At 39.4% G+C, this 22,415-nt stretch overlaps 3 protein-coding genes across 3 annotated transcripts in view; 2 read left to right on the top strand and 1 right to left on the bottom strand.

Moving 5' to 3' along the window:
* Positions 1-4,069, top strand: part of ush2a (Usher syndrome 2A (autosomal recessive, mild)) — a 227,024-nt gene extending 222,955 nt beyond the window's left edge. Inside the window, exons 88-94 of the mRNA XM_080885054.1 lie at positions 37-213; positions 575-658; positions 874-1,015; positions 1,183-1,270; positions 2,205-2,273; positions 3,247-3,447; positions 3,820-4,069. Coding sequence (XP_080741180.1) covers positions 37-213; positions 575-658; positions 874-1,015; positions 1,183-1,270; positions 2,205-2,273; positions 3,247-3,447; positions 3,820-3,909 — 851 coding nt within the window. The 3' untranslated portion in view covers positions 3,910-4,069. The remainder of the gene's footprint in view (positions 1-36; positions 214-574; positions 659-873; positions 1,016-1,182; positions 1,271-2,204; positions 2,274-3,246; positions 3,448-3,819) is intronic.
* Positions 4,070-6,939: 2,870 nt separating this feature from the next.
* On the bottom strand, positions 6,940-18,777 carry kctd3 (potassium channel tetramerization domain containing 3). The gene is made up of 19 exons (XM_080885638.1): positions 18,367-18,777; positions 17,947-18,000; positions 17,043-17,088; positions 16,577-16,650; positions 16,411-16,469; positions 15,683-15,763; positions 15,347-15,505; positions 14,637-14,727; positions 13,991-14,181; positions 13,671-13,786; positions 13,402-13,489; positions 12,776-12,892; positions 12,507-12,677; positions 12,243-12,398; positions 11,867-11,963; positions 11,514-11,707; positions 11,268-11,406; positions 11,034-11,156; positions 6,940-10,601 (listed from the first exon to the last, which is right to left on the bottom strand). Exons 1-19 carry the CDS (start codon positions 18,435-18,437, stop codon positions 10,058-10,060), a joined length of 2,571 nt encoding a protein of 856 aa, XP_080741764.1. The 5' UTR covers positions 18,438-18,777; the 3' UTR covers positions 6,940-10,057.
* A 965-nt stretch (positions 18,778-19,742) lies between these two features.
* LOC308398811 (nuclear receptor-binding protein-like) overlaps positions 19,743-22,415 on the top strand; it is a 10,928-nt gene continuing 8,255 nt past the window's right edge. The window contains exons 1-7 of the mRNA XM_080885633.1: positions 19,743-19,893; positions 20,476-20,845; positions 21,021-21,143; positions 21,362-21,463; positions 21,605-21,694; positions 21,925-21,965; positions 22,072-22,166. Coding sequence (XP_080741759.1) covers positions 20,528-20,845; positions 21,021-21,143; positions 21,362-21,463; positions 21,605-21,694; positions 21,925-21,965; positions 22,072-22,166 — 769 coding nt within the window. The 5' untranslated portion in view covers positions 19,743-19,893; positions 20,476-20,527. The remainder of the gene's footprint in view (positions 19,894-20,475; positions 20,846-21,020; positions 21,144-21,361; positions 21,464-21,604; positions 21,695-21,924; positions 21,966-22,071; positions 22,167-22,415) is intronic.

The raw sequence follows: 22,415 nt of genomic DNA, 5'->3' as shown, positions 1-22,415 counted from the left end.
CAGATTTTCTCTTACCATCATTCTTTCTCCCTTCAGCCCCCCAGTATGTATCCCCCTTCTCAGTAGACAGTAACCTGACTGTTATTTGGCTGGACTGGACTGGGTCTTTCTCCCTGAACGGATACCTGAAGGAGTACAGTGTGACTGAGAGCCAGCTGAGGATCTATACTGGCTTCTACAGCTATCTCCATGTTCCACGCATCTCACAGAAAAGTAAGAGCAACATACAGCATACATAACACAACATGTGCACTTAGAGAAAAAAGAACTAAAGCAAGCAGTAAACTATAAATCTTGTAAAAAAAAATTTGAATACAGAATGAACAGCTTTTTGATTAGAGTAGGTATGCTGAAAAAGCTTTGAGAACTGAATAAGCTTCAATTTTAAATCTCTTTCTGTTTCAGTTTGGTCCTTTGTATGAATGTTTCTCACCCACTCTGATTTTATTTGAGTTGCATATTGTAATTAGCCCTACAGGGGACAGAGAGCCTGGTTACCATCATCTATACATGCTTATTTTATTGTAACCCAGAGTTGTTTTCTTTTCTGTCTTTCCCTCTCTGTTCCTCTAAGCTCTGTCATTTCAGGTGACTTGTACCACAAACAGTGGCAGTGCCAGCACTCCCACCATCAGATATAGCCCAGCCACAGGCCTTGGTAACGCGCGCGCGCGCACGTGCGCGCACACACACACACACACACACACACACACACACACACACACACACACACACACACACATTCTTCAATGATTCAGAATCTTGTTGTCTCTCAGATTCTGATGTTGTGAAGAAAATATATATATTAAAAATACAGATAAATCTAGAAAGCTAATTTATTAATAACTTATTCATGTTGTTTTCTTTGTGCAGCTCCTCTTGACCCTGTAGACAGTGGTAAACAGGGTGTGAGCATGTCAGCCACGCCAGTCTACTCTGAACTGTGGTTCATCCTGCTGTTAGCCCTACTGGGTCTATTTTTGCTAGCCATACTGCTGGGCTTAGTGCTACAAAGGTAAATGTGATTCTTGTAAAAGGTTTAGGGCAGCCATAGCACAGAATTTATTCTTCTCTCTTGTGAAATTCAAAGTGCACTAAAATGTACAAGTTAGCATAACTTGTGCAAATAAAACACAGCACGCTTCCTGCAAACAGAATGTATTTTCTGAAACTCCCTTACAGAGCCTTGAGGAAGAATCCATCAGCCAGAGAGCGCCCTCCGCTGGTTATGCTTCAGAAGACAAGAAAAGCTGGGGGAGAGACTTACATGGTGAGAAAAGGACAGGAGATGCAGCACAAAAACATAAAACGCAATTGAGAAAGAAAAAATGACCTAAAGTTTGGAATACGTAAGAGGAAAAAGCAAAGAAGTAAATGAAAGATTTTTAAAAAAAAAAATAGGTTAAAAGGGTTAAAAACCCAGGAACTATAAATTCAGTTTCTTAACAGGTTATCCAACTTATGGTTATCTGGGTCTGGAGTGTATCCCAGTTGTCACAGGGCAAGAGGCGGGGTCCTCACCTGAACAGGTTACCAGTGGATCACAGGGCCAGCAGAGAAATAGAACCACAGACTCTCACAGCAAAATTTGAATGACTAACAAACATGCCTGTATACCGGTAAATTTGGTCCACAGTAGGTGATTCATCCATCAACATGCACATTTTGTAAAGAATTACAGACAACAAAGAACAGATAAGCACAATACCGTATAATTGCACTTTTAAAAGTAAAAGTGCTGACCACTCTGAAAATGGTTTTGGGTTTCTTTTTTTTACATACATGCAACTCACGTTTCATTGGTTGTGACTTTAGATCCAAACAACATCTGTTTCATAAAGACGACTAATCATTTTTATCCACTGCTCTGTTATTTTGGTTATTCGTTGTAATTATTTTTTACACCTTAATGTTTTTCCATCATAATACTTTAATTTCTTTCTCCATTCTCTGTCAACCTTTCTTCCTTTAATTTTTGATATTTATCTTCTCTGCTTCCACTTCTTTCTGCACTTCTCTGCGTATACGCTCTGTTTCCCTGCCTCCCTCTGTCTCTCTATGTATCTCCCTCTCAGAGACCCTGTCCTGAGCTGTGCTCTAAGCATCACTCCGGCTCTGTGCTCCTCCCTGATCTTCCCACAGTAAGATTATTTTCTGTTCTTGCTCTCAAAGCCTTAAATGTTTATCTTACTGTCCCCCTGCAGTTTGACACTGTAGCAGACTGTGTTGAGATCAGCAGCGTTATACTTAAAAGCTACACTGTGTACACTGAGGTATGGGATGCTTGATTTAAAAGGGATGCCTGTTTGCGTATGTCCGCCTTGCTTGTGTAAGCATGCTTTGTGTGTGTGTGTGTGTGTGTGTGTGTGTGTGTGTGTGTGTGTGTGTGTGTGTGTGTGTGTGTGCGCGCGTGCGTGCGTGCGTGCGTGCGTGCATGTTACACACTGTCATATGACAGTGGTTGGCTTGTTGTGGTGTGTGAAGGTCTCTTCGTCTGTCCTCAGTACAATGTTGACTTTCTTACATGTAATGAATACAATGATCATTGAAAAAAAAATTCAGCAAAGAAGGTAAATCAGCAACTGAATATTGTGTCATAGTGTCTCTTAAGGGTTTTATGGCTCCAGCAAAATTACACCTACGGCAACTATTCAGCCATGGAAACCCACCCATGCCATGAAGCTTATGCCAATTCTTTCTGCTGATGTTAATGCCAGAGGAGGTGGGGAACTTTGCGTACTCTATCACTGAGTTGCTCCAGTTCTTTAACACTTCCACTGCAATAATAGCGCTGACAGCTTCTAATGTCTAAGAGGGAAGACATTTCACAAACTGACTTGTTGCAATGGTGGCATCCTGTTACAGTAAGATGCTGAAATTGAGAAAACTCTTAGAATAACAAATTATCTCAAAAATCTTTATAAAGGCAGATTGCAAGGTTAGGTGCCTGATTTTATACACTTCTGAAAATGGGACTGAAAGCAACCTAATTCAAAAATTAAGAGGTCTGGCACAATATTTTTGGCTATATGGTGTAATACCAACAAACTCCCATGTGTTTATTCCTCCCACAATAAACATATTCAGCTGACTTAATTTCACTCCTTGTTTTTGCTGATGTGGCTCCTAATCAAAAAGAAATCCATACCATTGAATATTAGATCTAGAAGTATTCTCTAAGTATGTGATTTGTATAAAAGGCTTTAAACCCCCAAATCAGCCTCTGAATAAAACTCTACTCCTCAGGGTCTGACAGACACAAAGATAGTGAGCAGCAACTCACAGTTCAGCCCCATCTCTGTCCTGCGGGTTCCCAGCCAAGCAGACCTCAGCCAGGCCTACTCCCAGCATTCCTTGCACCGCAGTGTAAGTCAGCTAATTGACAGGAAGTCAATGATGATGGAGGAAGGAAGCTGGGACAACCCACTGGCACACGATTCTGGACTGGTGAGTATGGAGTTATGTTTATTATGAATTTCATTTGTTAACTACAAGTACAGAAGAGAGTAGTGATGAGAATACAAAATTTTATGCTAATTATTCACCAGCCTCCTCTTTTACTATAAAGTCATAAGAATTTACAATATTATGTGTTTAAAGTTTTCATTAGTATCATTGCCTAGAAAATATATGATAAGACTTTAATAAAGTTGCTTTGGGATTGTGGGTTTGACTTGCTCAATTCCTAGATGGATGCAGAATCAGTGAAATTGTACCAGAAAACAGAAATATGGACAGCTGAAAATTGCTTACTTTGTTTTCCCCTCTTCTTTGATTCAGACCTAAATTTTGCGATCTTGTGTGTTTTTTTTTTTCCAGTATGTGGAGGAAGATGAGCTTGTGGATGCCATCAAGGCCTTAAGTTCTGTGAAAAAGGAGCACACCATGTTCACTGACACTCATCTTTAAGACCTGTCAGGTTTCACAGTTGCCATTCAGACCTAGTTGTAAAACAAACTAGTAAAACACTGTTACATGCTATTTGCACAGGCGGTGCTAAATACGGTCTACTCAATTTAAGCTATAAGTTAAACAACACGTGTTATGAGGTATTAATTAAAGCATCATCATAAACTTTCTGTCACTTCATTAGGTATACCTTTTCAACTTCTCATTAACTCACTAAATATTTAATCAGGCAATCATATGGCAGCAGTCAATGCATTTAGACACGTAGACACAGACAAGATGAGCTGCTGAAGTTCAAACTGGCATCAGAATGTGGAAGAAAGGGGATTTAGGTGAGAATGAATGGTTGTTTGTTGTGGTAAAAAATTGTCTGCTGCACAGACAAATCTGCAACAACATTGTGTTTTGCTATCATGTCAATATGGACCAAAATCTCTTAGGAATGATTCCAGCACCTTGTTGAATCTATGCCATGAAGAGTTAATGTAGTTCTAAAAGCAAAAGAGGGTTCCACTCATTACTCGTAAGGTGTACCTAATGAAGCAGCCAGTGAGTGGATATAAGTAATATATATTAATATTTTGACAAATTTCAGGTTCAGAGTTGTACAGATAACCAAACATAATGTGGGAAAGAGAATATAATACAAGTATAATAAGTATAATTTTAGCCCACTTTGTGTATGACTTGAATACAGTTCACATGTGGACACAGTCAGCAGTGACATAAAATCGGTCATTATTCCGAGTCTGTTCGTGATTGTTATCCAGTATGTAGTATCGGACCGTACTTATATTACGGTCCAGAAGAGCCCTTAAAGGACTGTTCTGATTGTATTATGATACACTGTTTGCCAACTGTTAGAGGTTTAGTCGTTTTTGAAAAGTGCAGATTTACTTTAGCTTTTACCACCTGAGACCACCATAGAAATGAATGTTAATTAATCTGAGTCTATTCTTCGTCAACCAGTAATTATGCCTAGTAAGCTTTCCCAGTATAGGAGCTGTAGTTGTAATGAGAAACATGGGCTTGATGTAGTTTTATTATAAAAAAAAATGCCAACTGTTTTCTTTTATGTGTTGAATGTGGCTGGGAATCACAGATGTGCCGTCTGATTGTTGCGATTATGTGAACTTGAAAGCTCAGTCTGAAATTCGGTCAGTTGTGTGTGTGCCGTTCAGTGCAATTTCAGTTTTGAGGAAGTGGCAGTAATGTAGTCAAGTCTTTCTTAGCTGTAAGTCAAGATACACTTTTGGGTTTCAAAGTGCATTCGTCTGGATTCTGTGTTATTTGTGGCTTTTGGTAATTTTCATCCTGCTATTAAGAAGATCAAAATAAAAGTGGCAATTTAATTGTTTAGTTGAGTTTTTTTTAATGCAGAAATGAAACATCGCTTATATTAGATTGAACATAGAGACAGTATTTATTAATAAGAGGTGTTGGCTTTATGTGTAATATTGATGAGTTTGATGTTTTGTGTACAATATTGAAGACTATTGTATTATTACAAAATTATTTTTCTTCTTTTTTTACATGATGACAGTATTATTTATGATTGTTGTATTTACAAAAGTCTTATTTATAGATGATTCATTTGTCTGTGGTTGTGTTTTTATCTGGTAAATGATAAATTTGACTATCAAAAAAATATTCTTCTAGTGTTCTTGCCTCTCATTTTCTTTAAGGTTTTTTTTTTATTTTTTTTTACCATAAATAAATGCAGTATTCTTGTGTCAAGCAAATTATGAACCAAATTTTTAAAGAATCAGACCTCTTGTAGCATTTAAAAGATCCACAAATGTACCAGATTAATCTTCAAGCTAATGAGGTTTAAATATGAATAAAATAATGTAGAAATACAGTTCCAAAAAGCAAAATAGCTTGCTTAGAAATAATCCTTAAAATGTATGTAGCACTTTAAATGTGCCTCAGTTGCTGCTTAAACACAGTATTAACAATGGTTAAATACTACTGGATGTTACATAATGAATGAAGTCACTCTATTAAAAGGGGCTCCATGGTGATCTAGCTGAAATGTAGATTTAGGAATCCTCTTTTCTGCTGAGTTAGTATAACACAGAATTGTGCCACCAGCTGCACAGGGACTCAGTTACCACACACACAGAGTCAAAAACACAAGCACAAATACACACAGGGCCGGTGTCTCCATCAAAACTATGCAGCAGTAATTTAGTTTTGCTCCTGCGTCCCTTGAGGGGACATCAAGACAAGTTTGAAATTAACAAAGTGGCAGTAACAAGCATGCCCTCGCTCAAGGACACCAATCTGACAAGGGCACTTCTAAAACATTCACAGCCACATTCACAGCTATTGTCAGCCACAGAGTAGGGGGGAGAGGCTGTGAAAAGAGAGCTTGTGGAGTGATTGTAAGGGACAGTATGGCCCTGAGCCCCACACACACACACACACACACACACACACTCACACACACTCAGGGTTTTATTAAACTCATAAATCACAATGACGACAGACGCCATCGCAGAGAGGAGACTGTCTGAACAGGAAGGTTAGTGAAATGAGCGCGCTGGGGAGACACACATACACACCTTTGTGACACTCAGACAAAACAACAATTGCGCACTCTTAGTTATCCATGCAAACCTTACCCAGACGTGACTGACTTACGATGTATAGTATTAAAAAAAATAGTGTCAAAATTTTAAGTGGTAAAACTATCAGAAATTCACTTTCCTTTCAAGGATCTCATAATTTTTGTACATTTAGGAATATCAAATCCTAAAAAACACCCAAACAGCATTTGTTATAAGATTAATCCTGATATCACTTTGATGATATCTGCCCAGAAATCTCGACTGAAATGGTTCAAGACCGATGAAACATGATTCGTATGCACTGATAAATAAAGTAAATTGGAATAAAAAGGTATGTTTCTATCTAAATATAAATGTAAATTATGTAAATAGTTGAATATTTTTTAAGAATAACAATGTGAACTTATAAAAATGAAAAAAAATCTGTAATTTTAAGAAAGAAGCGAAACATGCTGAGTATAATCAGACGTTTTAGTGAACACAGTGGTAGTTTCAATTGCACGAACAATGTGACTCTATAGCAACTTAATATTTGATCATTACTCAATGCAGTGGTAAATAATATAGCATAATGCATACACAATGTAGAAAACAAGAATGCACAGGCCTTTTTAAATAAACAGATATGTATTTCTTTGAGCTCATTAGCATCTGGCTGCCATATAATGTAAACATAGCCAGGGGAGGTTAAGGAGCAACAGATAAGAGACACTGCAGAAGATAAACAAATAACTATGTGCAGAAATACTCATTTAACTCCATGTTCCTATAGAAAATATACATTAGCAGGTTAGGTCCGATAGCATGATTATATTAATATAGGCCTTATGTTTGTATGAACAGCGTATACATCAACACACCATTAGACAAATCAATGCATCCGCATCAGGATTTTGTTCTGATTACACGTCCACATTGCACACACTTAATGTATCAAAATGTTACATCTTTGTACAAGCCGTTAGCACACGGTCAGTTCTGTCGTCATTCAGAAATGATTACCAATGAAACATGTTACATTGCTGCTGCTTTTGGAAAAGTGTGATTAATATTTCAGGACATGGTTATGCTAATTAAGGTTGTCACTCACAGATATTTTTTTGTTTCCAACCTATATGGTATGCTTAAAACTAAAAGTACAAGTTACATTTTAAAAAAATATATAAAATCCCCCATCTTGGGAGGAAGTTTCGATTTTCCGATCTTAATGCATGTGAGGATTATGTGCAATGTAGTCTGCTAATGTAATGTTAAGTGCCCATGTATCAACCACAACATCCGTATCGGACATTTACTGTTCTCAGTGTTGTAATGTTTATATGTTGCCAGTGCTGGCTAAAGACAGTGTGATGAAGAGCTGAAAGACTTTAAAACAGTTCACTTACTTTTTTCATATTCAAGATTTCTTTGTTTCCCTGGAACAAATTGGGGAATTTAAAAAAAAAAAAAAAAAAAAGCAACCACAACATAATAAACATCAGTATCACTGTCGATCCAGAATTTCACAGTACACTCATCGGTAAATCCCTAATTACTTAATATTTAATGCCACTCTTTACATCTATTTTATCCCGCTGTAAAATCATAACACAATTCTAGCCAACAGCGACGTGGGCAGGTCTGTAACGTGCCTCCACAATGAGCTCCGTCTTCACAAGCATTTGGTCACAATTTCTTTCAATTAAAACACATTAACGGACTGATAACCGCCAAACAAGTTACATAAGGCACTGCAACAGTCATTCAACACAACACACATTTTATACCTGTTTCAAAGGGAGTAAAGTGATGTAGTGTAGGTCCTTGTTTTAGCATGAGTGTAGTGTGAAAATAAAAAAATAAATAATTAGAGTGATCTCACACAGGCACCACTGTGAAAATAATAATAATGATAAAGCAGGAACACAAACGGTTCCTCTTACTTGTGAACTATAACAACAAGCTGACAATAAAATGTGTTCTTTCTCTCTGTTGAGACAAGAACTTGACTATCTATACCACAAAATACTAAAAAGACATTTGCTTTTACTATTTTGTGTAAATATAATTTTTTTTTAGCTTCGAGCACTGAATTATCTTCTTTGAATTCCACATATAGATCGTCTAATAAAATACCTCACATTTTTTAACATTGCAGTCCAACGCTTCACACAACTGTTTCAATTTTTGTCTTGTTTGAGGATCAAAGAGCCTGTTGAACTGCAATTAGCATCAAAGGAGATTAACAGCGTAACTTGACTGGAACTAACGGGTAAAACTGTGCCAGCTGGAGTGAAAAGCAGTCACTCATCCACACGGGGGTTCGACGTTTTTGCAGGCTGTTATCCACGTAGATTTCAGTTTGAATCGCCCGGGAACCAGAGTTATTCATTTCTGGTGTGCATGATAAATCCACTGTTGCATAGTACTGAGCTGTCATACAACTCTGTAAAGTTGTATCGCCTGCTTGAACTGCTCGCTCTCTATTGGCTTTTTAGTGTTGTTGCTTTAACAACAATAATTACTGTGTCCCAAAGTATTCTAGGATCCAAGTATCTGCCTAGAATTCTAGTGAAGGTAACACATTTAAGGTAAGTAAAAATCGATTGCACGACAAATTGCACATAGTGTCAGAGATGCTTGATATAATCGTGGCCTCTGGTTCGGGGTCTGCTCAATTCCACTGCTCTAGTGCTGAACGGATGAGTCAGCCAATCAGGTGATCAATCACCAAATGGGGTCTAGTTTTACTGATTTGTTCCCTTTTTATACCATTATAAGTGAAATAGTTTGTGATAGGTAACATGTTATGACACTGTTTTAGACTAAAACATCTAAAATGACTTATATGATAATAGAAGTAACTGTTAGTTACAGATATGAAGATCAGTTTAGATCAGGTTCTGAACAAAGTAATGCACACCTGATATAGGTTATTAGAAACACTTTGAAATATCTTGGTAAATGGTTACTGTTAGTGCTGTGGTATGTTATTAATGTTAATTAGTTCATGTTTTCACATTTAGAAGTGACCGACCACTCCTTTAACCGTACCTCGTCAAACAGACTTTTGTCCTGTTCTTGTAGTGGCTGTGTGTTCCTTAAGATGTTGCGTGAGCAACATCATAAAAGGAAGAAAAACGCATTTTTCTTTCCAGGACTGAGCCAGCAAACGATCTGATTCATGCCTAAAACTTAAAGTGCTAAAAAGATTATCAGCAATCTGTTAAGACAGCCTAAAATAAACACAAACAGAGACAGGAGGAGCATTACTGGCACCTGGCAGATTTTTACGAGGGTGAGTGATCTAAGAAAAAAAAAGAAAAGCATTCCTGCCATGACAGTGATGTTAGCGTTGGGATGTTGTATATTTATGTTGCGCTCAGTATAACATGGCAGCACTCCTGTTGTGTGGGATTTGAAGAGAAACAAACATCCTGAACCATACTTTAACAAGGCTGTTGTGGAGGCGGAAAGGGCCGTCGCTGCTTTTTTGCTTCGTGTTCCTCTTTTGCTCTTAAATTCTGTTATCATGATCACCTAGAGAGTGTACCTCTACGAGATAACTTCCACCGAGAGCAAGAGAAAAGGCGCCCTCACAGGCTGCTGTCCTGGCTGGATGGCTCAGGTACCAGCTTCCTGTGTCGTGGTGAGGTGGACAGTTTGGTGGGGGAAGGAGAGGCATTTGAAGAAGAGTCGCTCCCACCGCCTTCTGATCCAGAGGGGACAGAGGCAAGGTGTGGAACTGGAGGAGCCCTCTTTCTCCCAAGAAAGCTTCCTTCCAGTACTCCCCTTTTCCTCACACCTCCATCAACCTTCACCGCGTCTCCTCCCGATGCAGGAGCCTCTCCTTCTTCTGACTGAGCATGTACCTTTCGCCTGACGTCACCTCCTGGAATTGGGCTGTCTGGAGGCTGCCGTGCAGATTCCTGACTGGATTCAGCTTTTGTGGCAGATACTCCAGACGCTCCAGCTGTTGTGTTACAGCTTGCACTTGTGGTACGGGAAGCCCACAGCTCCAAGACTGAGGCTCTCCTCTCACTGTCTTCAGGCCCAAAGTCACAAAGAGAGCGGCGGGCATCAGGGGTCTGCCCTGTGCTGTCCAGGACACCTCGAGTCAGGCTGAAGTTCTGGAAGTCTCTATGAAAGCATGATAATATAGACAGTCACCGCTAGATAGATAATGGAACATAATGCAAACAGGGACAACTCAGCATTTCCTGAACTTACATTAGTAGAGCATAATCAAATTACTATGTTATTGAAATGCCAAGCAAAGCGACTATAAAGCCAAGTGCTTCTGTTATTGTAAGGCACCACAAAGTTTCCATCTCTCCCTGCTCTGTCATCAGCCAGAGCTCTTCTTTGGCGAAACACAGCATTGTGGGTGAAGAACAACTGATTTAGAAAGTGGTTAAATCGCACAAGAAAAACACTCAATCTTGCTTACTAGTCTCAATATTGGGTTTTGTTTTTTTGGGGGGGTTTAAGTTTTGAAATCCTAAAGTTATCACCTTAGTATACTCTTATTTGAACCCTTCTAGTATAAGTGTTTGATAAATGATATTTCACCGGTAGCTGTGGAAGGACTCAGTTCGACGAGCACGGGCCAGCAGGGGGCTCTCTCTGTAGGGTCGCACAGCTCCATATGTAGCCTGGGTCTCGGGAATGGGCTCCGGTGCCTGTAACTGCAGACTGATGACAGAAAAAGAAGAAGTCTTTTATGTTCCTTCAAACACATCTTCTGATAATTCAGACGGCATATATAGGCTTGTAACCTCAATAAATGAGTGCTGCCTTTCTAACCTCGAACAGGACTCTCGGAGGCGTGTGTGGTGTAGCAGAGAGGGGGCGGGGCTAATGTTAGGTGTCGCACAGCGGGAGGTGCTCAGGTCGCACTGGTCCAACAGCTGTAGCAGCTCCTCCTCTGTAGGCCCACCTATATCTATCAGAAACGAGAGGAGCCTCATTAAAAACTTACTGTTTCATTAAAACAAACACAACATTTGCCTTCACATTTCTGGCTTTTCACTAATCTCTCTCCTTCCTCACCCTCTTTCTTCCTCTCTTCTCCTTTATTGGCGGTGTCCATCGCAGTGGTCAGGTCCCACATTTGGATGCTGCCATTGCCGTGACCTGTGAACAGATAACGGCGAGGTCGGGACCCCATTCGACTGGAGCCCTCACACTCCCGTACCATGAAGCAAGTGATGGTGGTCCCATCCACTGACTGCACTTCGCAGATCCTGAGACACAAATATGTCATTTACCGGTAGTAAATTTTAAAAAGAAGTGCCAAGATCCTAAAGGGACATTTAATGAAAGAAAAAAAATATCATGTATGTCAGATAATAGGAAACAAAGTCAGATAAAGGTCAGGGGAGCAGAGAGGCAGGACATTGTACCTTTTCCCAGTTGACGAGAGCCTCACAAACAGTTTGTTGGTGATGGGGATCACCTTCTGGATAAAAACTTGCTGATCATCTCTCTCTCCAAAAGGACCTGAAAATAAAAAGCCAACTCAGTGATGTTAAGATACTGCACAAATACTGCAAAAGCCACTACGTAAGGTGGTTAATCATAATTAAATTTTATTCTTTTTCAGTGTCAGCTTCACCAACATATAGATACATTTTCAGTTAAGGTTAATAACGATGATGATGATGACCGGTAACTCTAACCCTATTTTGCACAGGGTGGGATTTGTTGTTTATCTTATCAGTGGTGGATTAAAGAAATTCATGTGTATTACAGTGCAAACACACTTTTTAACTCTCTCACCTATATCATTCCCAGAGCCGTAGCTCCCGTGACTCTCTGCTTCCTCCAGAGACAGAATCTTGAAGGAAGCTAGAGGGGTGGAGCCTGGCTGTGTGGAGATCATCCCTCTGAAACGGGTTACTGTCCACGTCCGAACGTGGTTGTTATCTGCACACACTGACAGACACAAATACACAACCACATAAGATGCAGGCAGCTGTTATCCTATAAAATCCTCTATAGCCCACACATAGACAGGGATACTGCCTGCAACACCTTCCTCACCTGATACCAAATGTTTCTCAGACAGCATGATCTTTGTCACTGGGCTCCTGTGCACAGTGAAGGTCTGAAAGAGCTGGGGTCCTGATCCTACTGTCTCTGGGTGTTGCACGATCACTCTCACTGCTCCACTACTAGTCCCATAGGCTATCTCGATCCAGTTCCCACTCACACCTGAGAGTAGGAGCAGTGGAAAAACAAAAAGCACAATATAAATATGTACAACTAAGTAACGGTAGTTTTTCTGTGGGAAGAAAAACTTGCCCACTCACTGGTTTTAGGTGTGAGGTAGACAGACAGTGCAGTGATGGCGTCATTGGATGGGTCGTGATAAAGCTCGGTCACCAAAAGATCGTTGTCTTTCATCCTCAGAGGAAATTTTTGCATGTCTGAAAAGAAGAAGAAGGTTACATGTTAGCGTGTCTTTGTTGGGGTTTTATAAGCCCTTCACTGAATCATTCACTGACTCAGATCCTGGAATGAATCCTCTTAGTAAATTTCTATCTTTTAGATGGGGGGGGGGGGGGGGGGGGGAGGCCATGGTTGTTTTATAAGCATTTCATAGAGAATGATGAATGCATGAAGCAAAAAGACATCTGTGTTTATTAGAACTGTTCCAGAATATTTTACTATTTTGGGGGGTTTTTTAGGTATTCATTTTTAATCTGCTTCAGTGCCTGAAATGTTTGATAGGCACAGCAGTGATCATCATGGATCAAAGTTACCAAGTTGCTCCTGGTTTGAAGAGAAAAAGCAAGGGCAGTACTGCTTGGCTCACAGAGAGAGGAACACCTCTGTCTGTGGCATTTGACAAGAGGTTTAAATGGAATAATGGAATAAAAAAAAAATCCATAAACTGTGTGACAGACAGAGAAAACATAAACCTGTCTGTGTGTACCTATGTAGTAGATAGAGCCATTGTTACAGCCCAGTAGCAGGAAGGATCCTGCAGTGTCACAACTGGTGATGGGAACCACATCTTGAACCTAACAAGAAAAAAAAGGGAACTAAAAATCAGTTCAGTACTGGTGCCTCTCACTGGGAAGCAAATCTAAGTTAAACAAATGCACAATTCAATTATTCAGTATATCATTTTTAATAAACACAAACAAGGAAAATCACAAGCACTCAGCCCGCTCTGTGTTTTACTCACATACGCTCTCCTACCTGCCAGTGTTGTGTGACAGCGTTCCACACTCCAACCTTTCCTGTATGACTGGTAGCCACCAGCTGGTTCCCGATAAAGAAGAGATCGTCAACAGGTACGCCGAGACTGAAAACCCCTGGGGCAGCGCGTGGAGAGAATGAACTTTAACAAAGTTGTAGAAAGCTGGAAAACGTGAATGTAGACTAAAGGTGGAGTCAGAGATTGAAGGAAGTTACGGGTGATACAAAATGGTATGTATGTATACCTATTAAAAAAATCTAGCCTGAAGCTTTAAAATGGGGGGGGGGGGGTTCTGTTTATTTGTTTTTTGTTAGCCTACCTATCTCATTACCGCTGCCTCCATCTTGGATACTCCAGAGGATGATACTGCTTTCAGAGGCGGCAGCCACCATCTTGTCTTTATCTCCGTGTGGGCCGCCCACCACCTTTGCATTCAGTGCAATACGTTCAATGGTCCAGTCAAGGTAGGGAGAGGAAAACACCTGCTGCCATCCAGAGGATTCCTTTATCCTGCAGAGAAAAGAACACAGAAATACTTTTTACCCTCTGATTATTTTTATGCCTTTCTCGTTAAGTTTTTAAATCGAGAGTGACAAACATGCACCTCTGCACTGGAACAGTTGGATTTGGTTAAGATTAAAGAAGTCTGATATATGAGCTTTCATAAATGTGAGCGTACATACCCACTCTTATTACACCTAATAACATTTTTACCAGGTTGTCCATGTTGTAAAAAATGGATATTCGCAAAAAGAAATAATATTTTACTCTCAGTGTGGACTGTTTGCTTCAGCTATAATTAATATTTGAATCAATTTAACTCGAATAAAACCAAAGATGACAGCTTGAATGCTGGCACTCAGAAACACGAGACATAAAAGACAATGAATGCATGTGTGCATTATAAATTATTTAATGTGTCCCACTTTTGAGCTAGAGCTGTATGAGAAATGTTGTAATATTACCTGTAGCAGATTACAAAGTGCGCATAGGCTGCTACAATCCAGTTGTGGTGTCCTGCTATAATCAGCACCTTCCTAGGGTCAACCATGGGACCTGCACACACAAACAAAACACCATTAACCTCATGTCTTTCACAGCATGCTTAGCAAGACTTTTTTTCTGCCTAATTACTCATTTATTGGTTTCTAAATTACCTAAAATGTGATTCAGATCTCTAAAAGCAGCCAGACACTCTACTCTCTGTTTATTACCTCTAATATGTACATCACATGATACCATCATTAGCAAGGAGCAGACCAATTTGAAACTAGGCTACTTCAGTGAGTGCTACTAACGCGCTAAAAGGATGTCAGGTCATATTAGCTCCAGCAGTGATGCACACACACACACAAACACACTGTACATGAACTGAACTCTCTTACTGGCATATAGATACTGATGTGCCACACATACGACTGTATCATAACTGTCCTTGCTCCTTCACATGCAGTAGATGCACAGTTGTTGGGGAAGGCAGAAGGCAGATTCCTGTTTCTACTGACAAGTCACTTACTACAGTTCCTGCTTGTTTTTTATTCTGAGATTACACCTACAGTATATTCCACAACTGAGTTTTCACAATTTGCTATAATAGATGTAAGCACATGCAAAATCTTCAGATTATGACTATTATTCATCTTCTGTATTCAGAGAGATGTCGCAGGCTACTTGCCCAGTTTGTGGCCGTCATCTGTTCCAGGCGAGGCAGAGAAGGATGGGTGAGAAAGGGGGCCAACGCGGGTGAAGCCCTCTGCTCCACTAGGGCCTGGCCGTTCATCTGAAGCAGAGCCAATGGCTGCTGATGCGGGGCTTGATTTTCGTGCAGGGATGGCTGTCAAGATTAACAGAAATTTATAAATAAAAATTCCTGCTGACTTTCACTTTTGTGCTGTTCTAGAACTTAAAAGCAGGTTATTTCCATTTTCCATTTTTAAGATATTTTTAAATAAAACCTCAGAAGGATGATCTTTCAGTTCAGTTTCAGTGTCGCTCAGTTTCACGTCTTTACCTGGGGGTGGCAGGTAACCATGGAAGAGAACACTACCACATGATGAGCGGTCCAGTTCCTCACACAACAGCAGGCGACGCACTGCACATGTATGCACGCACACAAAGACAGAGGGGCAGACAAAAAAACAAAGCAAAAAGCAACAATATGCAAATTAGTATTAGGTCATTATCATAATAACATTAATATGGGTTACTTAATATAGTTACTGCTGCTGATTTTCTTTTTCTTTACTGATGGAAATTTTCCTCAGGATCTCGTTCTTTAGTTTGTTTTGCCAAAGTTCATGTCCACTTTGATTCAAATTAGATCCAAGTACTTTGTTCTGTATATACGAAGGTGATCAGCTTTCACTGAGGTAAGCTTCCCATTTGAGTACAGAGACAATGCAGGGAAGTTACAAACACTGAAACAGGATGTAAAACAACATTAGAGTACGTGGAACTAACACTATTACAGCTGCGAGGTTGGTTAAATTGAGCCTCAAAAAAAACATTCACTAAAGAGCAACATTTCACATTAACGACAGCAGCTCTTTGTACTATACTCGTTCCAAAATAAACCCCAACCTACTCAACTATTATGCAATACCTGCTGATATTGGAGACATGGAGTGAACACTGCAAAATGTATTGGCTGCAAAACAGGTTTATTATAAGCTTTCCACAATGTTTGTACTCATACTTGGCTGACTCGGTTTCCTGTTAAAACTTTGTTCCACAACATACCCAGAGGAGTAATCCCATAAAACTCTGCTTCATGTCTCAGGACGCTGATGTTGACACCCCTGCAGAGAGAAACAAACAGCATATTTGTTCTGTAAGTTACGAGGAACAAAGCGACAGAATTACACCAAAAAATAGATATTTTCTGAACATCATTAAGACTGCTCACCGCAGGTCCAGTTCTTTGGTTCGGAGGAAATTCAATATTGGTGCAAAAGCTGTCGGGTCTCTGTCAATAAATATCTGAAAGGCAGAAAATCAGTTGGTGAGGACTGAAGATCCAGTAGTTTGTCGCAAACAAAAGCTGACTAACTATTAAGTCACTTGATTGGAGAGTTAATGAAAATGTCACGGCTCTGGAGAGTTACAGTGAACATTTCTGTTTATTTTCTAACACTTTTCAGAATCCACAACAAATTCTGCAACTAAAGTTATGAAGTCAGAAGTGGCCTTGCAAAAACAGCGCGTCATCCAACAGCAGAGAAGTGGATGTCAGCTCATCTGCTCATCTCAGCATCATGTATCGTACTTCAGAACAGTAATGTGTAACAGACAAAATGTCATGTCCTTTTTTCCCCCTGATGTTGGATGGTGCCTGCAGATGCTGCCCCAGTTTGGAAGCAACAGCTACTCACAGCTCCAGTTTCATCCCGAAGAGTGGAGATCCTTCCACTCAGTAAACTGGAAAAGAGACACACACAAGAGTTCTCCAGTTAGCTAAAGCACATCTCTATTTCCACTTACCACCAGTGTCACCACTACAAGCAATTATTTTACAATAACAAACACTTGGCTAGCCTGTTGACACTGAAATACAAATTATTACCATGTCAGTGTGTGCTGTTATTAACTATGACTATTAAGCTGAAAGAGTCTGCATGAAAAAGAAAAAAAAAACTTCAGACAGCTGGCAGCAGAGCAGATAGACTGACAGACGGGCAGACAGACAGGTGCCTTGGCAGGCATTTACACTACTTGGTCAGCTGTTGTCAAACTGTGAGCCAGTCCAGTGTTTTGAGTTTGTTACGACTCTGGTATCTGCCTAGCCCCAATCAGCTGTTTAGCCTTAGAGGGTAGGATTCCCTCTAAGGCTAAAATCTGATTTTAAAAAAGCCACACATTCCAATACCTTTATTATAACATTTACATTGAACACTTTTGCACTGAGGACTACTTTATTATGAACCTTTTTCCGGTAATAGTGAATAGTAATTCTAATCCCCTGATATTTACCATCACTGGGATTGTAGCGGGATGAAGTAGGGCAGAAATGACATAATGTAACATCCATACTTAACATTAATTATGTAATATGAATGAGTGCATAGTAATATGCTCACTGAGTCTGACTGCTATATGCATTTAGATCATTTTCTACACAGCAGCTGTAGACAATACAGAGAAGTCACACAATTTACAACTAAAGTGGAGCTTCTTATTTGGTAGCAGCAGTAAGGGAAGAGCAGTAACGCAATCAGCTCCGTGTATTAACCAAATATATCCCATGTGCTTTACAAGAGTCTGGCAGCATTTACAAACCTTGAAAAGAAAGAGTCTGGGATCCACATCAGAGTCTGTCTGGAGGTGCTGAACCTGCAGTATGAATTATAACAAAACACAGTATTGTGAAAAAATAGAAAGTTGCATCATTAAAATCGTGACTGGGCAATCTGTCGACCAAGAGGTATAATTAGTGGTCACAACAATGACTGGTGTGGCTAAAAGAAGAAAAAAAAAAAACTGCCTTTATTATGAAACTAATATATTGTGTATTTTCAGTGTGTACATTATCCCTCGTGTGTAAGAAAGTAGGAGTAACGATCAAGTAAACAAGCTTGTGTCTACTCGAGCTACATCCGTGGCTGTTTGTCCATGTAAACACACATCATTACCCACAGGAGCTCAAATTTCACAAATAATTGCCATCATCTTTTGAGGTGTCCCACTGACGAAGCTTACCTCGTCCCACCGACGTTTAACTGAATGATCTCTCCCATCGCAGGCGTTAAACTGTTACCATTTGTGGCCATGATGAAGTGAACCAGCGAACAGTCGCTGCTCCGTTATGAACGTTTCTGTCACGAAGGCTAGCTTGCTAACGCTCCAGTCCCCAGCTCAGCTGATGCCCCGACTCCTCAGCCTCACAGCCTCTCCTGCTTCCACCTTCCATAAAATATCAGTTATACACGACCTATGTGAATCGCGTTGCTATCATGAAGCCTCCGCATAGTGAGCGAAGACGGGCTGGGAGTGTTTTTTAATCAAAAAGGCAGCCACACAATAATTCCTTTATTTCCCTGCGCGCTTGTTTGCATCACTGCATAGATGTAAATCGTGGATACTAGGTTGCGCAGGATTTTAGCAACGTGAAACAGCTGTACGAGCCAGCTAAAAAAAAAAAAAAAAAAAGGCAAGAGAGTTCCCCTCTAGCAACTTCCGCTTTCGATGAAACCACGTGGTGCCAATCGCTAAAACAATGTTTTAAGGGGAAAATTATTTTTAATTTATAATTAATTTAGTATTGCTAACCGGCACGAGATACGTACGTTTAATTAATTACTAAAATAGTCGTATGACATACAAGCACATATTTATGAAATTACAATGCCCAGTGAGAACTTTTGAACTTGTATCTCATATTAAGGGATCTATCTGGATTGTTGTTCAACACAAGTCGCCAGAGCAAAATGCATTTTATTTTGCACGGTAAAAAAAAAAAAGTGCAGCATAAAAATAAATACAAAACTGTATACTTGGTAGGTTGAAAATTTGAGATACCTAACTCGGAATTTTCCGATTACTCGATTTTTTTTTTCAGTTGCGGAAATATGAATATGAAATAGCTCAAATTCAAATAATCACACAGTTTTAATGGTGTTTAGCCTCAACGATCGTGTGATGGAGTAAAAACAAAATCAAAGTATATATCCATCTATATGTAACCATCCATTCATCTATTATATATATTTTTTTTCCATGTATATTTATATATTTATTTATTTTATTTATTTTTTCTAAAATATTAAAAATCTATATATTGTTCTTCTTTTTTTATTATTTAATTTGTTTTATCAGACACAACATTTTGTTTCTTTCTTTGTGTGTGTCTGTTAGATCATGCGTTATTAAGTTTGGATAAAAATATTAACCACTCCCACACAACATCGAGGGGAATTATGGACCCAGACACAGCTAAATTTCGAACTCCGGCCTAGTGCTTTGGACAAAAATAATGTAGCCTTTTTGTGTAACATTTTTAAATTGCGTTATTCGACGTACTCACCGCTCTGCGTTTTCTGTGCGCAAGCAAGCGCTCCTCAAGTGTTGCCCCGCCCCTCCCACTAATGCTGTGCGAAAGGGACTTGAAACCCTGCAACATTTTTTATGGCGAACTAACATTTTTTATATTGCCGTCTCTTTGCAGCTTTTCCATCAGTATGTAACCCTGGGCTGTTTGTTAACTTTGCGGTGCTCTCGTGATCCACGGTAAGACGTTAGTATGTTGCTGTTCAACTTTTTATGTTGGCAATCTGTTTATTTACCTTTCATTAGCTTGTTAGCCTGGGGAAAGTTAGCCAAGGAGTGGGTGGTTGAACTTTAAGCTAACATTGAACACTAGCAGGAACCTAACCAAATAAGTTCACTTACACGAGTTATTTAGTCTCCTGTAACAGTAATGTCATTTTGCGTCTAAGCTATCAGTAAAGCGCAGGGCTTCCTCTCTCAGTAACTTAAACACACAATTATAGGTAAAGAAACTAGAGTCGGAGAGGAAATGTGAATTACAAATTTTGCTAATGCATCCTGAATGCATCTTAACTTCTTACTACTTGGAAAGAATTGTAGCTAATTTATTAGCACTAACGACTCATCCATTCTTCGTGAAAACACCTTTGGATGTTGAACAGCCATTTTTAATCAATACAGATGTTATTAACACACGATATGGACATAAATGGGAATGATTCTCAACTCTTCTACCTCTTAGAACACGTTGTCCTTGTTATATAAAAAAAAAAACCCATAGAAGCCCTCTCACGTTCTATACATATGTGTTATTGTTTACAGTCCTCCCTTCTGATCGCTACGTTGTTGAAAAGCCTGCCTGAGAAGAAGATGGATGTGTGACTCGTTCAAACAGAGAAAGGAGAAACAAGAAAGAGACATTGTGTCACTTGTTTCAACTCAGAACCTGTGTGTTATGATGTCTGAGTCAGAGGAGAGGGGAACTCCCTGTACTGAGGGAAAGCCAGAGCTCACATCAGGAAACATGTCCAGTACTACCCACCAGGTACAAAGTGGACCCTCTGTGTCTCCATCTGTGTCCTCTGTCCAGCCTAGTACTATCTCAGCGACAGAGGATGAGGACGAAAGTGAAGATGAATCATATATTCTGGAAGAGAGCCCTTGTGGCCGCTGGCAGAAACGTAAAGAAGAGGTAAGGGTGGATCATTGAGGTAAACTATAAAATGAGGCATAGATGAAAACAAAATGCTGGAGAGAATAAAAAAAGATGACGAAAACACAAAACTTGAGGAAGGTGTTTTTGATATCTGCTTCATTTTGGTAGTAAAACATCTGACCTCATGAGCCGCTCTTCCCTTTAAATGTAGGTGAATCAGCGTAACGTCCCAGGGATTGATGCTGCATACTTGGCTATGGACACAGAAGAAGGAGTGGAAGTAGTTTGGAATGAAGTTAAGATCTCAGAGAGGAAAAATTTCAAAATGCTGGAGGTGAGGCACATTGTTACAAAGTGATCAGGCACATTGTTACAAAGTGATCAGGCACATTGGTACAAAGTTCATAGTGACGCTGTGGCATTTTTTGAATTCTATGAGTGATGTCATCGGGAGCTACTTTACAGGAACTCTCTATGAGCAAGTGGAAAAGCAACATTTTGTACTATTTTATTATAACTGCTATGCTTTCTGTCCTTTTTTCTTGGATTTAGGAGAAGGTAGAGGCTGTATTTGATAACCTGATCCATTTGGAGCATGCCAACATTGTCAAGTTTCACAAATACTGGGCTGACAAAAAGGACAACGGGGCCAGGGTGAGTCTCAGGCTTTTGGAGACATTGTTTCATATTCTGTCAACTCCATAAGAATTATTACTATTGCCCTGAAATAATCACAGTTTACATTTGAACAATGTCTCTCTTTGTGTTTTCTACACACTTCTTTATCTCCCTAAGGTGATTTTTATTACTGAATATATGTCATCTGGAAGCTTGAAGCAGTTTCTGAAAAAGACAAAGAAGAATCACAAGACCATGAATGAAAAGGTAAAAAAAAAAGACTTTATAATACTGCATATGTACTAGAATATATGAAAAGTCTTCTCTAAAGGTAAAAAGTAACTGTGTTTAAAGCCAGAATGTGGGACTGTCTTTCTGGAGCAAAGCGTAGTTTTCATATTATAGTAACAAATATGTGCTTCTTATTATTTGGTTAAATGTCAAGCCATTTTGGAAACCAACTAGAAATTGCTCTGATAAATTGTATGATCCTATAGGCTTGGAAGAGATGGTGCACGCAGATTCTTTCAGCTCTAAGGTCATTTTTAAAAATGTTCTTTTATTTTAATATACACTCACATTGATAGAAATCCAGTACATTGTATGTAATTGTAATTTCTTTTTCTTTTTTTCCTGATATGCAGTTATCTTCACTCCTGTGATCCTCCCATCATCCATGGCAACCTGACCTGTGACACTGTCTTCATTCAGCACAACGGCCTCATCAAGATTGGATCAGGTATAAAATTACACAGGTTTCATCCCCTGCGTTTTAGGTAGTGAAGGCAAAGCAACAGTAAAGGAGTCAAATTATAATAAATTATGGATTAAGAACCAAAGTTTTCGTAGAATTAAACAGGAAATTTATGTGATTTTTATGTACAAAAGAACAAGAAACAATGTTCAAGTGTTCAAGTCTTGCCAGTGTTAAATGTATATTTAATACACAGCCCCTATTATTGCTTTTAGTTTGCAAGCTGAGCAGGAA

Source organism: Rhamphochromis sp. 'chilingali' (assembly GCF_963969265.1).
Source record: "Rhamphochromis sp. 'chilingali' genome assembly, chromosome: 6".
Lineage (NCBI taxonomy): Eukaryota > Metazoa > Chordata > Actinopteri > Cichliformes > Cichlidae > Rhamphochromis > Rhamphochromis sp. 'chilingali'.
This window is presented reverse-complemented; position numbering and strand designations above follow the sequence as displayed.

Excerpts from the sequence above, each read along its gene's own strand:
- kctd3 (XM_080885638.1), bottom strand. The coding sequence starts at position 18,437 with ATGGCCACAAATGGTAACAGTTTAACGCCTGCGATGGGAGAGATCATT. Across the intron at positions 13,490-13,670 it reads CTGTCACACAACACTGGCAG|GTTCAAGATGTGGTTCCCAT; the intron begins GTAGGAGAGCGT and ends TTTTCTTGTTAG. Across the intron at positions 12,893-13,401 it reads TGGCTCTATCTACTACATAG|ACATGCAAAAATTTCCTCTG; the intron begins GTACACACAGAC and ends TCTTCTTTTCAG.